The sequence below is a fragment of the Oncorhynchus clarkii genome, chromosome 14 (assembly GCF_045791955.1).
Source record: "Oncorhynchus clarkii lewisi isolate Uvic-CL-2024 chromosome 14, UVic_Ocla_1.0, whole genome shotgun sequence".
Classification (NCBI taxonomy): Eukaryota; Metazoa; Chordata; class Actinopteri; order Salmoniformes; family Salmonidae; genus Oncorhynchus; species Oncorhynchus clarkii.
The window spans coordinates 7,040,668-7,058,228 of NC_092160.1; the positions used below are offsets into that span (position 1 = coordinate 7,040,668).

General features: G+C 45.1%; 2 protein-coding genes and 1 long non-coding RNA gene across 17 annotated transcripts in view; 1 reads left to right on the forward strand and 2 right to left on the reverse strand.

The window, feature by feature from the left end:
• LOC139366188 (protocadherin gamma-C5-like) overlaps positions 1 to 17,561 on the reverse strand; it is a 111,608-nt gene that overhangs the window by 18,838 nt on the left and 75,209 nt on the right. The window contains exon 1 of one of the 14 annotated variants that reach the window (XM_071103389.1): positions 7,989 to 10,708. The exons of 11 other annotated variants lie outside the window; for them this stretch is intronic. In XM_071103389.1, the coding sequence (XP_070959490.1) occupies positions 7,989 to 10,439 (2,451 nt within the window). In that variant the 5' untranslated portion in view covers positions 10,440 to 10,708. Of the gene's footprint in view, positions 1 to 1,020; positions 3,703 to 7,988; positions 10,709 to 17,561 lie in introns of those variants that run through there. 2 more of the 14 variants (XM_071103378.1, XM_071103377.1) reach the window with 2 other exon arrangements.
• On the forward strand, positions 3,830 to 6,973 carry LOC139366190 (uncharacterized). 2 transcript variants are annotated; one of them, XR_011626727.1, is made up of 4 exons: positions 3,834 to 5,997; positions 6,092 to 6,131; positions 6,219 to 6,337; positions 6,752 to 6,973. It is a non-coding gene; the product is annotated as an uncharacterized lncRNA (long non-coding RNA). The 2 variants fall into 2 exon arrangements; XR_011626726.1 differs by having other exon boundaries at positions 3,830 to 6,131.
• LOC139365752 (protocadherin gamma-C5-like) lies at positions 11,651 to 14,280 on the reverse strand. The gene has a single exon (XM_071102836.1). The coding sequence runs from the start codon at positions 14,117 to 14,119 to the stop codon at positions 11,651 to 11,653; it is 2,469 nt and encodes an 822-aa protein (XP_070958937.1). The 5' UTR covers positions 14,120 to 14,280.

Below are 17,561 nucleotides of genomic sequence, written 5' to 3' on the forward strand. Positions count from 1 at the left end.
GGAAATGAAGATATACACAGTTAGTCAGTGAACAGGGAGGGGTCCTCTGCATGTACTGCATGTGGAGAGTCAGAACATGACTTTTCATCCACACCCCGGAACACAGAGTGAAATGGTATTTCCTAACAAGTGCTCTGGGAATGAGGTTTGGGAATGTTTGACTAGAGCTGCAGCCACAGGCACACAGACAGTCACACAGGGTGAGGTCACGGTTGACCATGTGACTCAGACATGGCATGGAACCAATCAAGGTTCAGAGGACAACAGGAAGTGAGGTCGCGTGCTGACCCCTGGAATTCCCTTTTTTGTCAGCCACCACTTTACTCTTTGACCCATTCCCCCTTCTCTCTCTTTCCTTCCCTCTGTTCCATCCTCCCCCTTCCTCACACCCCCTCCTCTTTTCCACCCCCCTCTCTCTTCCTCGCTCTCTGTCATCCGGTCCCCCTCCACTTCCTATCTCACTATGCTATTACTCTAAGCTCTGGTATCTTTTTTCATCTGTCGTTACTCTCCTCCTCTCCATCTGTCAAAACCAACCCATCCCCTCTTCCCCTCTATCCCTCTCTGCACTCCAATCCATCCATTCCCTCTCTCCCTCTTTCTCTTGTAGAACAGTGCTTCCCTGCTGATCTCGTTTAGTAATTGGAAGTCCGAGAGAGCGAGGGAGACTGCATCTCCTATGAAATATTAAAGCAATTCTCCCCTCCTTCATTTCCTCCCCTCACTGGCTAGCAGGGTGACAGTTATATGAGCTATCTACTATACCACACACATCATGAAGAGAGGGTTGAGGGTCAACAACACTAGGCTTTAGGATAAATATTGCATTGCTACGTGACTTAGTCAGTCTAGGTCAGCAGGCTCAATTGGGTAAGCGAAGTCAATAAAGACCAGGATCTTAGGATAAAACCTTCAATGTCAATGCTCATAACCTAGTACTTACAGACCTATGTCATTGGTCAAGTGATTTTCACAATACTCGATTGGCCAGTATCCCGCCTCCTCCCCCAGGGCCCTCACCTCAATGGCTGAGTTCATTAGGTGCTTCCTGTTGAGCGTCATGCTGAGGGTGTTGTTGTGACTCATCATGGGCGTCTTGACAAACACAAAGTCACTTCGGCTGGAGATGGTGGAGTAGCAGGGTCTGTAGGTCCGTGTTCCTGGGGGGTCCTGAGCTCCTCCCACCACCTCCATGTAACGGATGGGTCCGTCTGTGTTGAGCTGCAGGTGGAGGTCCTTGCTGGGTCTCTGATGGTGGGCCCTGCTGGGCCTGTGGCGGCTGTAGCAGCAGCCTGTCCCTCCGAGGTCGCTGCGGTGGCGGAGGCATCGCACCATGAGGATGAGGAAGGTGAGGAAGAACACGGCCGAGACACAGGCCAGCGAGATGATGAGGTACAGGGTGATGTCAGGCATGCCGGTGCGACGCATCCCAGACGTCTTCCGGTTGTCCGTAGCGGCGTCGCTGGCACCCTTCTCCTCCACGGTTACTGTGATGGCCACAGTGGTGGAGAGAGTGGGCTCGCCGTTGTCCTGGACGACCACGATGATGTCATAGGCGGAGCCGCCCTCCTCCTCGGCTAGTTTGCGGGCGGTGCGGAGCTCCCCTGTGTGGGGGGCGATGCGGAAGAGACCAGCGTGTGGCCCTGGGGCGATGGAGTAGAACAGCCAAGCATTATGTCCACTATCAGGGTCCACCCCTACTAGTTTATTAATGAGATGACCCGGCCCAGCCGACTGGGGTACACTCAGCAGCAGCCCCGTGTCCTGGGGGAAGGGGGGATATACGATGAGGGGCGCGTTGTCATTAAGATCCACTACGAACACATGCACGGTGACGTTGGCAGTCCGGGGTGGCGCCCCGGCGTCTCGGGCCTGCACCTCGATACGGAAGGCATTGAGGGTCTCATAGTCTAGGGAACGCATGCTGTAGATATGTCCAGTCTCTGGGTTGATGTAGACATAGGAGGAAATGGGGGAGCCCTGAACCATGCTGGGCAGGATGGAGAAGGAGACACGGGCGTTGTCCCCTGTGTCCGGGTCAGAGGCCGTCACCATGGTGATGGGGGTGCTGAGATCGTTGTTCTCGGGGACATCCACTGAGTAGGAGGGCTGGGAGAATGAAGGAGCGTTGTCGTTCACATCTGATAGCTTGACCACGAAGGTCGTCCGCGACGACAGGGGAGGGGAGCCCGCGTCGGTCGCCATGATGACCACAGTGTACTCTGCGATGGTCTCTTGGTCCAGGTTGCCATCCGTGACGAGATTGTAGTGCTCACCAAAGGCAGAGTTGAGTTTGAAGGGCAGGCCGGACTGGACCTTTAATGTCACCTCCCCATTCTTACCAGAGTCCAGGTCCCTTGCACTGATGAGGGCGATGACTGTACCAGGAGCTGCGTCCTCTCTGATGGGACTGGTCAGTGACGTCAACGTTACCTCTGGAGAATTGTCATTCACATCAGTGACGTCAACTATAATGTTACAGGAACCCTCCATGGCGGGGGTTCCCCCATCCCTGGCCTGCACGGTGATGTGATATTCATTCGCTGTCTCATAGTCCACCTGGCCATTTACACGGATCTCCCCGGTTTTAGAATCCACACTGAATAGCTTGAGCACCCGGTCCTGCGTGTATTTACTAAACAGGAAAGAGATCTGCCCATTCTGACCGTAATCCGCATCGGTCGCGTTCAGTTTCGTTACTAAAGTGCCCGGTTCAACATTCTCCAAAATGCTAACTTTTTTCACCGGCTCTTCAAAGACGGGCGCATTGTCATTGACATCCAGAATTTTTATGAGTAAAAGAGTGGATCCAGACTTCTCCGGCTTTCCCCCGTCTACCGCGGTGAGCAACAGGCGAAACGAGGCCTGCGTCTCCCTATCCAAAGCCTTCTCTAAAACTAATTCCGGGAACTTACTCCCGTCACTTTTCGTTTCCACATTCAAAACAAAGCAGTCGTTGGGTGCGAGGTGATAAGTGCGCAGAGAGTTGATACCCACATCTGGGTCGTGCGCACTCTCCAGTCGGAACCGAGTGCCCGGCGCGGCCGCCTCTGATATCTCCAAGGAAATATTCTTAGTGGAAAACTGCGGAGAATTGTCATTCGCATCCACAATATCCACAAGAACCCGATGTATTGCTAAAGGATTCTCAAGTACAATCTCAAGATGTAGTGAACACGTTGAACTTAATTCGCACATGTGTTCCCTGTCAATTGTCTGTCTAATAACCAAATCCCCAGTCGCATGGTTTACCTCGAAGTACTGTGCGTTAGATTCCGAGATCACCCGCAATTTTCTCTGAATTATCCTCTGAACCGTGAGGCCCAAATCCTTAGCGATATTCCCGACCACAGCCCCGGGTCTTAGCTCCTCCAAAATAGAGTAGCTGAGTTGCGCGGTCGCGCCTGTAAAGCACGCCAGAGAAAACCATAGACTCAGCACTGGCCACCCTCCGTAGCCTTTCCTCTGTCTGGATTCCATTATGAGGGATCCGCGGGGTCCGGGGGATGGAAAATGTTCAAAGTTAATATTTTACCGTAACTCATCTATAGTCTCGGGAAAACGACGCTACCAGGCAGTCGGTAAACACTTCCGTTTAAGAAAAAGTGCGGTGGGAAGTTTAGAAGTTATCATGAAAATAAAAAAAGAGGAAAAGTAAAACTCCATGAAGGATCGGCTAAAACTCTCCACACTCGTCTCCTCCTGCTCTGCTCCTCTCTGGGGCGGGGACACAGACACCCGTTTCCTATTGGCCGAGAAGCCGGGACTCGCTCCCCACACAGAACTCTCTCACAAAGCAGAGAGTGAGTGAAAACTTAGAGGGCACTCATTTTGGATTTACCATCAAGGTAGAGAGAGAGACATGTTACACGCTAAAGACATTACCTTTAGAGCAAAACAACTCAGAATTCACGACGACGAGGCCATGGAACTTATAAAATAATATCATTTAAAAAAAGCGACTTATGCCATTTCCAAGCGCTTAAAGCACAGACCGGCACGAAGGGTGGGTATAAAACCACAAGAGTAAGTATGAACTTGTTACTATGTTTTGTCAATGAACAGAACTACTTACATTGCTTATATTCAAAGTTACGCAAAGTAACTGATGGACTCATGATCAAATTGCAATGATGGACGTAGCCGCAAGGCGGCATGGTTATCAAATGATTTACTTTCCAGAGGTGTTGATACCGTTTGAACCATGTGCCATGATGTAAACCACAGATTGGGTCTTGGCAAGGAGGCAGCAATGCCATTGATAACCAACATAACAACCTTTGGCCTACTTACATCTCTTTGTATGTATTAGGCCTGCTTAAACAGATAATGAATGACATATGAACTTATCACGTTTGATCCCGTGCAATTTCTACTGTAGGCCTATTGACAAAATACTTTAATGAGAAAGTATAACGCTATGATATAGGCCTAAAGAAATCCGTATTGTTCACTGGTAAGCTAACGAAGTAATCATTTGACTGATGTAAATTCCATATTTGGATAAACCTACATGTAATTACTGTTATGAATAGCCAAATATATTTCACATTTAAAAGAAATGATGAGCTGTTGATAAGTGTGAACCGTTAATCCTTTTTCTGAACTACTTTGCAAACATTTATTAACCTGCAGATCCAGATATCATCCATTCTCATAGGCTACAACATTAAGGTGAATGGAGATACGGGTAAGAATGTTTTGGTGCTAATATTAGGCTGACATTCTATCTAATACCACAGCATTGTTGAATACTCATTTCTGATTGGCTAGAAGGGCATTCCAGAATGGACATTATAACCAGACAACGGGACAGTTGGAAAAGATATCTGGACAGTTGAAAATATATCGGGACACCTTGCAATCATGACGCAATATGTGCCGACACGTGCCAAACGCTCTTGCTACAAAACAACACAAACCGAAATTGGATACATTGTAAACCCAGGTCCAACAAGGAAAAATGTAGGTAGTTAAATAGCATTGATTTGTTTTTTGCAGAAAAAATATATTTTTTGGTACATCTGATGAACTAATGTGGTGAGTGATGAACATGAATTTCTCCGGCCCCCTGCCACAGATATCTGAAGTGTTGAGGGTAGTGTGCAATTGGCATGCGGACTGCAGGAATGTCCACCAGAGATGTTGCCAGAGAATTGAATGTTCATTTCTCTACCATAATCCAATAATCACCTCTAATGTTGTTATAGAGAATTTGGCAGTACGTCCAACCGGGTCTCACAACCTCAGACCACGTGTAACCATTTCCAGCCCAGGACCTCCACATCCGGCTTCTTCACCTGCGGAATCATCTGAGACCCGCCACCCTGACAGCTGATGAAACTGTGGGTTTGCACAACTGAAGAACTTCTGCACAAACGGTCAGAAACCGTCTCAGGGAAGCTCATCTGCATACTCGTCATTCTCACCGGGGTCTTAACCAGACTGCAGTTCGGCGTTGTAACCGACTATAGTGGGTAAATGCTCACCTCCGATGGCATGCTGGAGATGTGTGCTCTTCACGGAATAAATCCCAGGTTCAACTGGCAGACAGCGTGTATGGTGTTGTATGGGTGAGCAGTTTGCTGATGTCAATGTTGTGAACAGAGTACCCCATGGTGCCGGTGGGGTTATGGAATGGGCACGCATAAGCTATTGACAATGAACACAATTGTATTTTATTGGTGGCAATTTGAATGCACAGAGCTACTGTGACGAGATCCTGTACTCTACAAATGAAGGATTCAACAAGGGTTCCTCTAAGATCCTCACAGTTCTTTGACTAACCTATGTTCAGTACTTGGCACAGAAAATAGCCCCCAAAAAGGTTATTCCAAGACCACCATGGGAGGTGGGGTTCATCGAGGGAATCTCTTTAGTTGGTGGGGTTTCTTGAAAGAACCTAACTGCCCAACTGAAACATTTGGATTTGAATTTGAAAGGACAGCAGGTGCAGGCAATTAACCGAAAAAAATGTAAAGATCCCCTCAATTAAAGGTAAGTTTTGGTCCCTTGTGTGAAATCTATCAATATTGTTTTATGATGATACCGTCTATCGTTTCATATTTGTGCAAATCTTTCTAAAAAACAGAAAATGGACACAATTCATTGGATATCAAATCAACAAAGAGGTGAGAATATGTACTCTTTAAGAATACTGTTTGAATACTAGCTGTATTGGGTGCAGGTGACTGAACGGCTCACTTTTGTGTCTACAGGTATACCGACGAGGAGGCATACAAAGGTATATCAATTGCTATTGGTGTGTTATGCAGAGCCCACTTACCTCCCTTACCTCTTCAATGAATACCCCATAGGCTTCTACATTATGGACACGGTATGTGTAAGAATACTGTCGTGTGCATGTTTTGTTAGTCATATTTGGGGGATTCACAAACTTGAACCTCTCTACACTGATGAATATAACAGGAAACCCTGTTCGATCACCATTCACTGGAAAAATCATTCTGGCGATGGATACTGTCACGTTCTGACCTTAGTTCCTTTTTTATGTCTCTATTTTTTGGTTTGGTCAGGGCGTGAGTTGGGGTGGGCATTCTATGTTTTTGTTCTGTTTTGTACTTCTGTGTTTGGCCTGGTATGGTTCCCAATCAGAGGCAGCTGTCTATCATTGTCTCTGATTGAGAACCATACTTAGGTAACCTGTGTTTGTGGGTAGTTGTTTCCTGTTTTGTGTTTTGTCACCTGATAGGACTGTTTTGTTTTTTCACCTTTGTTATTTTGTGTTCAGGTTAACAAAGTTAACATGGACACGTACCACGCTGCATTTTGGTCCGATCCTTCATATTCCTCATCAGACGAGGACGAGAATCGTTACAGATACGGAGAACACTAACACCAACACGCCAGAGGATATACCCATTATACTTGGGGCTCTGCTGGGAGTTTCTCATATTTGGATGTTTTAATTCTGCTTTGCCACTAAAATCATAATAAACACTGACAACTAAAATATTGGATCATTGTTGTTATTGTTATGCGTATAATAATATTGGAGGGGGGGGGGGGGGGTAGTTAAAACATTTACCCCAAAAGCTTATTCAAAAGGTTCTTTGAGGAACCATTAAAAGGGGTTATTCAAAGAACTTATAGGGGATCCCCCACAGTTTAAATTTATCAAAAAACGTTTGATTTTTACAGTGTAAGGCTCACTGTCGTGTCATTCATCTGCCGCCGTAACCTCATGTTTCGGCATGATAATGCACGGCCCCATGTCACAAGGATCTGTACACATTTCCTAGTAGCTGAAAATGTCCCACTTCTCCCATGGCCTGCATACTCACCAGATATGTCACCCATTGAGCATGTTTGGGATGCTCTGGATTGACATGTTCGACAGCGTGTTCCAGTTCCCGCCAATATCCAGCAGCTTCACACAGACATTGAAGAGGAGTGGGACAACACTCCACAGGCCACAATCAACAGCCTGATAAACTCTATGTGAAGGAGATGTGTCACGCTGGATGGGGCAAATGGTGGTCACCCCAGATACTGACTGGTTTTCTGATCCACGCCCCTACCTTTTTTTAAGGTATCTGTGACCAACAGATGCATATCTGTATTCCCATTCATCTGAAATCCATAGATTAGGGCTGAATTTATTTATTTCAATTGACTGATTTCTTTATATGAACTGTACCTCAGTAAAATCTTTGAAATTGTTGCACGTTGCGTTTATATTTTTGTTCAATGTAATTATAGCTTGTAGCCTTTTGTTTGATATGCTCCGCCTCGTCCTGCTGCGCCAGCAATTATTTCCAAGGCAGTATAGGCTACAGAGCGTTTATCTTGTACATAAGCTGCACCCTGATACTTTAAACGTCTCGAGGTGGGTTGGTCTCCACTCACTGATGATGACATCATAGCCTATAGGAAAACTAAACTCTGAATCCTCATGATAGGACATCATATTAAAGGCACTAGAGTCAGGAATCATAATTGTGACAATGGTACAGCTCACCGCTCACCTGCTGGCTCTCAAAGGTCCAGGCGCTGTCGGGTAAAGATGCGTCTAGGACGTTGATCATCTCCTTAAAATCAGTGGTGCTGCTGGGCTTAACGAAGGTGAAATCACTGAACTCTGACATGGGAGAGAGACAGGACCTGAAGGACTGACTCTGAGACAACATGTCCCCTCCTAGGACCTCCACGTACTTAATCGGCCCGTCAGTGTTGAGCTGAATCTGCAGGTTTCTGTTGGGGTTCTTGTAGCCGTCCAAGTCGTCCCGTCTCATGCAGCAACTACCGCTGCTCCTGCTGTTTCTAACGCACTTGACTGCTAAGATGATGAAGGTCACCATAGACAGGACGGACACCGAGGCCAGAGAGAGGACTAAATACAGGGTGATTCTCCCGCTTTTCTTGCTAGGCTCTGGCGCTTTCTGCCGAGGATCCAAGATGGGTTCGTGGAGCCCGTCCTCTACCTGTATGGACAATGTGACCGTGGCGGACAGGACCGGCACCCCGTCATCCTGTATCTCTATAAGCAGCCTCTGAGAGGAGTCGTCCTGCTCGGACACAGCACGTTTAGTCCTCACCTCCCCTGTGTAAAGATTGACACTGAACAGAGACGTGTCTGTGGCCTCAGCCAGCTTATACGAGACCCAGGCGTTATGGCCCGAGTCTGCGTCCACGGCCGTTACCTTAGTAACCAGGTGGCCTGCTTTAGCGGAGCGGGGCATCTTCTGGTGAGAGAGCGAGCCCAGGGCAGCGGAGGGGTAAATAACAGCGGGGGCATTGTCATTCTGGTCCAGGATAAAAACATGGACAGTGGCGTTGCTGCTCAGAGAGGGAGAGCCATGGTCCTTTGCCTGCACATGAATCTGAAACACCTTTAGTTTCTCATAGTCAAACGAGTGCATACTGTAGATACTGCCGTTGTCAGAGTTAATGTACACATAGGAGGATAGAGACACATCCTGCACTTTGGACTCTAGGATGGAGTAGGAAATCTTGGCATTATCTCCGAAATCCAGGTCAGATGCAGATACTGAGGATAGCAAGGATCCTGGTGGTCCATTCTCTTTTAAAAATACATTGTAGGAAGGCTGAGTGAATTTAGGGGGGTTGTCGTTGATATCAATGATGCTGACTGGTATAGTTTTCTTGGTAGTCAGGGGAGGGGAGCCTGAATCAGTGGCTGTTATCTCAATATTATACTCTGAGAAGCTCTCTCGGTCTAAAACACCACTGGTGACCAGTGCATAATTATTAGAAAAGGACGGTTTCAGACTGAAAGGATGGCCTTTTGTAAGATGTAACGTTACTTTACCGTTATTCCCGGAGTCTAGGTCCCGGGCACCGATCAAAGCCACTACCGTGCCACTAGGAGCGTCCTCGCGCACCGGGCTCGGTTTGGAGGTGAGGACAATTTCCGGAGGGTTGTCGTTTAGGTCTACTACTTCCACCAGCACGCTACAGTGTCCTTCCATCTCCGGAATACCTTCATCTTTAGCAGCTACATCAATTTCATAATTTGCAGCGCTTTCAGAATCTAATTCACCTTTCAAAAACAATTCCCCCGTAACTGGATTAATATCAAATGTGGAAAGCACGGACTCGGGTGTACGCTCACCAAATGTATATTTTACCTCACCATTTTGTCCTTCGTCATTATCCGTCGCTTTAAGTTTAACCATGAAGGTACCCGTTGGACTATTTTCGTTAATGGACACTTTATATACATTGTTTTCAAATAGGGGAACGTTGTCGTTGTTGTCAAGCACTATGATAGTTATCTGTGAAGTCCCGGATCTGACGGGATTACCTCCGTCTAACGCTGTTAACAGCAGCTGATGGACAGCTTTTTTCTCTCTATCAAGTGCTCTCTCTATGACCAGTTCGGGGAGTTTTCTTCCATTACGAAGCTCGTTTACTTTTAAACTAAAACAGTCATCTTTACTAATAGTATAGGACTTGAGCGAATTGCTTCCAACGTCTGGGTCATCTGCGCTCTCCAGAGGAAAACGCACGCCCGCAACTGTCGATTCTGCTATTTTCAATGTGAGCTCCGTTGTTAAGAAACTAGGTGAATTGTCATTTATGTCGCGTATTTCCACCTCAATACGGTGCAACTGTAACGGGTTCTCAATGACAACCTGCAGAGGTAAAACGCAGCTGGCGCTTTGTCCGCATAACGTTTCTCTGTCTATTCTCTCATTGACGACCAGCTCGCCCTTCCCCGCATCCACACTGAAATACTGCTTACCAGCCTCAGAGGCGACACGCAGTTTACGGTCAAAAACCTCAGATAGTCCCAACCCCAGATCTTTAGTTAGTTTTCCCACCACAGAGCCCTGTTTCAGTTCCTCCGGGATGGTGTAGCGAGTCTGTCCGTCTACTGTACTCCACAAGAGAATGACATTATGCCACCAAAGAGCCAGCCATCTCCAGTCTCGGTATCCCATTCTCTTTGTCATCCCTGATCCGTTATAACACAATTCCCATTGAAATACTGTCCAGAACGAAGAGCTTCATATCAAAAGACATCCCCAGTGTGTATATTCCATTTAGCATGTTTCCATACATTTTGTACAACAAAAATAATGTTGTGTTGAGATTGTATTCTATCGCCGTGTATGTGAGCGCATCACTCGCTCTCTCTCTCTCTTGCAGCTCTGAGTATTGTAAGTGTTAGGTGCTGAGGCTGGGGGGGGGGGGGAGTAGATCTCTTTGTACATTTCTGTATGCTATTGGTGCACAGCGTGTGTCTCTAGCATCCAATAAGGGGCTCACAGAATATTTCTCTTAAAGCCACAGCAGCCAGACTAAACGTAGAGGTCTTTCTGATGCACCATAACAAAGAGAGCGGTTAAAAAGACTGTTTTCCAATATACAATCACTCTGTTAACATTGTCTCGTTGTAAATATATTATGGGCAGCCCATATCCTGTAGTTAAAAATAGGTAAAAGTGTAAGACATGTTTCAAAATATAGTCTCCCATTGCGCACAGATATCTTGCAAAATACTGCCATTCTAGAAGAGGCTGTGGAAGAAACACATTTTTGACGATTATAGTTTGCATAAAATATCGATTGAGCTTCAGTCGATCTGAAAAATATGTATTTTACAGCAATTGTATAAGAATCTCTGTCTGCCCTCCTACACACAAAAACCACACAGTTCATTCAGCCGGGTCACTGTCCATGGTGCTGAAACCCATACGCGTCCACGAGCCAGTCAAAAAGACACAGAATGACGCTACACAGCAACTATAGTAACAATATAGATTACACAATAGCTCTCTAATGGTTACAATCATCAGGTTAGATAATGAATTCAATATTTCGAATATTATATCATTTTTATACATCTGAAGGGAAGCAACATTGCAGCATTTGGTTCAAAAGGGAAAATATTAGAATCGGAAAAAGTACCGTTTGAATTCAAAGTTTCACTGCGACTTCAATGGTAAAAATATTCATTATTTATTTACAGACTTTTGTATCAGACATAGTCTAAAGGATAAGCTACCATAATATTAATATCTTCAGTAAATGAAAACATTGCCAAAAGAACAATGTTTAGAGTTGTGGAATGTTGAAACACAAAAATACACGCATATTGTTTGTGTGTTAATATCAAACGTCATAAAACCGTTTCCATCCAACAATCCAATTCGTCACAATGCTACAGTTCACTTCTCACCTGCTGGCTCTCAAAGGTCCAGGCGTTGTCGGGTAAAGACGCGTCTAGGACGTTGATCATCTCCTTAAAGTCAGTGGTGCTGCTGGGCTTAACGAAGGTGAAATCACTGAACTCTGACATGGGAGAGAGACAGGACCTGAAGGACTGACTCTGAGACAACATATCCCCTCCCAGGACCTCCACGTACTTAATCGGCCCGTCAGTGTTGAGCTGAATCTGCAGGTTTCTGTTGGGGTTCTTGTTGCCGTCAAAGTCGTCCCATCTCATGCAGCAACTACCGCTGCCCCTGCTGTTTCTAACGCACTTGACTGCTAAGATGACAAAAGTCACCAGAGACAGCACGGACACCGAGGCCAGAGAGATAATCAAATACAGGGTGATTCTCCCGCTTTTCTTGCTAGGCTCTGGCGCTTTCTGACGAAGGTCCAAGATGGGTTCGTGGAGCCCGTCCTCTACCAGTATGGCCAATGTGACCGTGGCGGACTGGACTGGCTCCCCGTCATCTTGCATCTCTATAAGCAGCCTCTGAGAGGAGTCGTCCTGTTCGGACACAGCGCGTTTAGTCCTCACCTCCCCCGTGTAAAGATTGACACTGAACAGAGACGCGTCTGTGGTCTCCGCCAGTTTATATGAAATCCAGGCGTTATGGCCCGAGTCTGCGTCCACTGCGGTTACCTTAGTAACCAGGTAGCCTGCTTTAGCGAAGCGGGGCATCTTCTGGTGAGAGAGCGAGCCCAGGGCAGCGGAGGGGTAAATAACAGCGGGGGCGTTGTCGTTCTGGTCCAGGATAAAAACATGGACAGTGACGTTGCTGCTCAGAGAGGGAGAGCCGTGGTCCTTGGCCTGCACCAGAATCTGAAACACCTTTAGTTTCTCATAGTCAAACGAGTGCATACTGTAGATACTGCCGTTTTCAGTGTTCATGTACACATAGGAAGACACAGAAACGTCCTGCGCTTTGGAGTCTAGGATGGAGTAGGAGATCTTGGCATTATCCCCGAAATCCAGGTCAGATGCAGATACTGAGGATAGCATTGAGCCTGGTAGTCCATTCTCTTTTAAATATACATTATATGAGGACTGGCTGAATTTAGGGGGGTTGTCGTTGACATCAATGATACTGACTGTTATAGTTTTCTTGGTAGTCAGGGGAGCGGAGCCCGAATCAGTGGCTGTTATCTCAATATTATACTCTGAGAAACTCTCTCTGTCTAAAACACCACTTGTGACCAGTGCGTAATTATTAGAAAAGGAAGGTTTCAGACTGAAAGGATAACCTCGTGGGAGCTGTAACGTCACTTTACCGTTATTACCGGAGTCTAGGTCCCGGGCACCGATCAAAGCTACTACCGTGCCACTCGGTGCATCCTCACGCAGAGGACTTGGTTTGGAGGTTAAAATTATTTCGGGAGAGTTGTCATTTACATCTGCTACATCTACCTGCACACTACAATGTCCCTCCATTCTAGGGCTACCTTTGTCTTTCGCACTGATGTCAATTTCATAATTTGCAGCGCTCTCAAAATCTAATTGCCCTTTTAAAATGATTTTTCCTGTTAGAAAATCAATCTCAAAAACAGATAGCACCGAGTCTGACGTATGGACACCGAACGAATATTCTATCTGTCCATTCTGTCCGTCATCGGCGTCTGTTGCTCTAGGATTAACTATGAAAGTGCCCTCTGCGCTTTTTTCACTTACAGAAACTTTATACACTGCATTTTCAAAAACGGGCACATTATCATTTACATCGAGAACTGTAATAGTTATCTGCGAGGTTCCGGATCTCACTGGGTTGCCCCCGTCTACAACTGTCAACAATAGATGATGGACAGTTTTTTTCTCTCGGTCCAGAGCTTTGGTCAAGACTAGTTCTGGTACCTTTCTGCCGCCAGAGAGTTCTTTTACCTTTAAAGTAAAACATTCATCTTTACTAAGAATGTATGACTTTAGAGAATTACTCCCCACATCTGGGTCTTGTGCGCTTTCCAAGGGAAAACGTACACCTGCCGCAGTTGTTTCAGCTATCTCTAACGGGTGTTGTTTGGAAGGGAAACTTGGAGAATTATCATTTATATCTTGTATTTCAACCTCAACACGATACAGTTGTAACGGGTTCTCAATGACAACCTGCAGAGGTAAAACGCAGCTGGCGCTTTGTCCGCATAAAGTCTCTCTGTCTATTCTCTCATTCACGACCAGCTCGCCCTTCCCCGCATCCACGCTGAAATACTGCTTACCAGCCTCAGAGGCGACACGCAGCTTACGGTCAAAAAACTCAGATAGTCCCAAACCCAGATCTTTGGCTAGATTTCCTACCACAGAGCCCTGTTTCAGTTCCTCCGAGATGGTGTAGCGAGTCTGTCCGTCTATTGTAGTCCACAAGAGAAAGAAATGATGCCACCAAAGAGCCAGCCATCTCCAGTCTCGGTATCCCATTCTCTTTGTCATCCCCGATCCGTTATAACACAATTCCAAAACTACTGTGCAGAACAAAGACGTTCATATCAAAATGAATCTCCAGAACGCATATTCCATGTAGCATGTTTCTATAAATGTTGTATCACGGTAATGTTAAAGTGTTTAGATGATATTGTGTCTCCGTGTGTGTGAGCGCATCCCTTTCTCTTCTCCAGCTCTGAGTATTGTAAGGGTAACTGTGCTGAGGCTGGGGGGAGGGAGTAGATCTCTTTGTACAGTTCTGCGCACTATTGGTGCACAGCGTGCAGCTCTAGCATCCAATAAGGGGCCAACAGGATAGACTTCTTAAAGCCACAGCAGCCAGGCTCTGCTTAAAGCACTTTAACTGGCATAGAGAGAGGGAGTGGATAAAGTGACTGTATTTTTCATTTAAACAATAAGGCCCGAGTTGGTGTGGTATATGGCCAATATACCATGGCTAAGAATAGTTATTATGTACGACGCAAAGGAGAGTACCTGGATACAGGTCTTAGCCGTGGCATATTGGCCATATATCACAAACTCCTGAGAAGCCTTAGTGCTATTATAAACTGCTTACCAACGTAACTAGAGCAGTAAAAATAAATGTTTTGTCATATCCATGGTCCACGGTCTGATATACCACGGCTGTCAGCCAATCAGCATTGAGGGGTCGAACCACCCAGTCTATAATATACAATATAGCATAGGGGAGAGTGGGGTAAGTTGAGCTGCCCTTGTTTCTAGGAAACCATACACAAAATGCATAATTCGACCAAATGCTTAAGAAAAGGTCATCATTTCATGGAGTCTGTGAAGGAAGAAACCACATAGATAAAGTGGTAAGCATTTTATGTCCAATAAATGGATTTTTACAAATTCAAATTAATTTGTTGTGTTAGAGGTTCATGATACTTGTATCTAAACAAAAGTAGAAACTTTTAAAATTGTTCTATACATCAGTTGGGTCTCTATAAGCTGCAATATGAGGTCCTAAACTTAACATGAAAGTGCATCCTTTTACAGTAGCTGTGTAGGCTAATATAGTCCAAAATGTTTGCCTTGGGGTAAGTTGAGGGGTAATGCACAGCATTATTGCTGGGGTAAGAGGTAACAACAGGGCCTGGGGCCTCATTTTTAAAACGGACTTACGATCCATTTTGATCTTAAGTATGACTTACGCAGAAAACCACATATAAGTAGTTTCTATAAGGGGAAATCGCTGATTGTAAGGCGCGTTCATGTGCCGTCAATTTTAAGTTCATTTGAGATTTATAGATCACAGGTGCGTACGTTACAAACGGGCTTCTTAGAACCTGCGCAAGCAAGTTTTTTTATGCTCAGTATCTTTTATGAATTGAACGCAAGCACACCGTCGGAAATGATATTACGACTAAGTTCAAGTATAAATCTAAGAACATTTTTATAAACGAGGCACCTGGCCTACGCAAAAAAAAAAAAAAAAAAAAAAGTACAAAGTGTTTATTAGGTGTTGCGTCTGCGTTAAAAGATGCTTAAAAATTTTCAAAAGACAAAAAAAAAAAACTGATTTTATTGAACTGTGTTTTGGGAAAAAAATATATAAAACCAAATCACATTTTGTTGGTCACATACACATGGTTGTTAGCAGATGTTATTGCGAGTGTAGTGAAATGCTTGTGCTTTTAGTTCCGACAGTGCAGCAATATCTAACATGTAATCTAACAATTCCACAACAACTACCTAATACACACAAATCTAAGTAAAGGGATTGAATAAGAATATGTATATATAAATATATGGATGAGCAATGACCGAGCAGCATAGGCAAGATGCAATAAGTGGTATAAAATACAGTATATACAAATGTGATGAGTAGTGCAAGATATGCAAACATTATTAAAGTGGCATTAATAAAGTGACTAGAGATCCATTTGTTAGAATGGCCAATGATTTCAAGTCTGTAAGTAGGCAGCAGCCTCTCTGTGTTAGTGATGGCTGTTTAACAGTCTGATGGCCTTGAGATAGAAGCTATTTTTCAGTCTCTCGGTCCCAGCTTTGATGTACCTGTACTGACCTCGACTTCTGGGTGGTAGCGGGGTGAACAGGCAGTGGCTCGGGTGGTTGTTGTCCTTGATGATCTTTTTGGCCTTCCTGTGACATCGGGTGCTGTAGGTGTCTTGGAGGGCAGGTAGTTTTCCCCCTGTGATGCGTTGTGCAGACCACACCACCCTCTGAGAGCCCTGCGGTTGTGGGCGGTGCAGTTGCCATACAAGGCGGTGATACAGCCAGACAGGATGCTCTCAATTATGCATCTGTTAATATTTGTGAGGGTTTTAGGTGAAAAGCCACATTTCTTCAGCCTCCTGAGGTTGAAGAGGCGCTGTTGCGCCTTCTTCATCACACTGTCTGTGTGGGTGGACTATTTCAGTTTGTCCATGTTGTTTGCTACCTTCACCACCCGGGGGTGGCCCGTCAGGAAGTTCAGGACCCAATAGCACAGGGCATTACTGAGACCCAGGGCCTCAAGCTTAATGATGAGCTTGGAGGGTACTGTGGTGTTGAATGCTGAGCTACAGTCAATGAACAGCATTCTTACGTAGGTATTCCTCTTGTCCAGATGGGATAGGGCAGTGTTCATGGTGATGGCGATTGCATCGTCTGTGGATTTGGTTTTAAAAAGGTAGTGGTAGTGGTAATATTTCATTCAGTACAGAAATGTGTATCGGCGCCTTAACATACCCTGTCCAGCTGCTCAACTTACACAACTACGTTTTGCCAGGAGACCAACATTTTTGGACAAGCTATGTTTTAAAAGTTGTCATATTTACATGAATGCTGATGATTTCCAGCGATACACAGCATCCTGAAATATGTGTAGATACCGTATCGTCGTTAGAAATAATACTATTTTTTATTTTTATTTACGGAGTGATGCTGAAATATAAAAATGGCTCAATTTACCCCACTCTCCCCTACTGTCAATATTGGTGGTAAAATAAATACATTAGTAAGGACATCATTTAGTTCGGCCTAAAGAATGAGTAAAGATGTAAAACAAGATAAAACAAATATACAAAAAATATTTACGTGAACATTATATATGCAGAGTTTATATAAATATTAACTGAGCAGCACTTATTTCTGAAAAAATAAATGTCTCTGTCTACCTTCTCTGTTTCTACCTCTCAAACTGTTTGCAATTGCTTCCACAAAACCGCACAGCTGATTCAGCAACCAGGGTGTGTCGCTGTCCACAACAATGGTGCTGAAATGCTGAGCCTTGTAGATAACGGATGACTGATAGAGCAAACGTCATGCACAGGCCCAATATAAACTCGGCCATATGTCAGCTTCTAAATAATACACATGCGAACTTGGATTCATCTAAAAACAAAACACCATTTGAGCATTTTTTATTCTGTGCTGAGCTCACGATACTACAATAAATACATGTTTTCAATTATAACCTTGT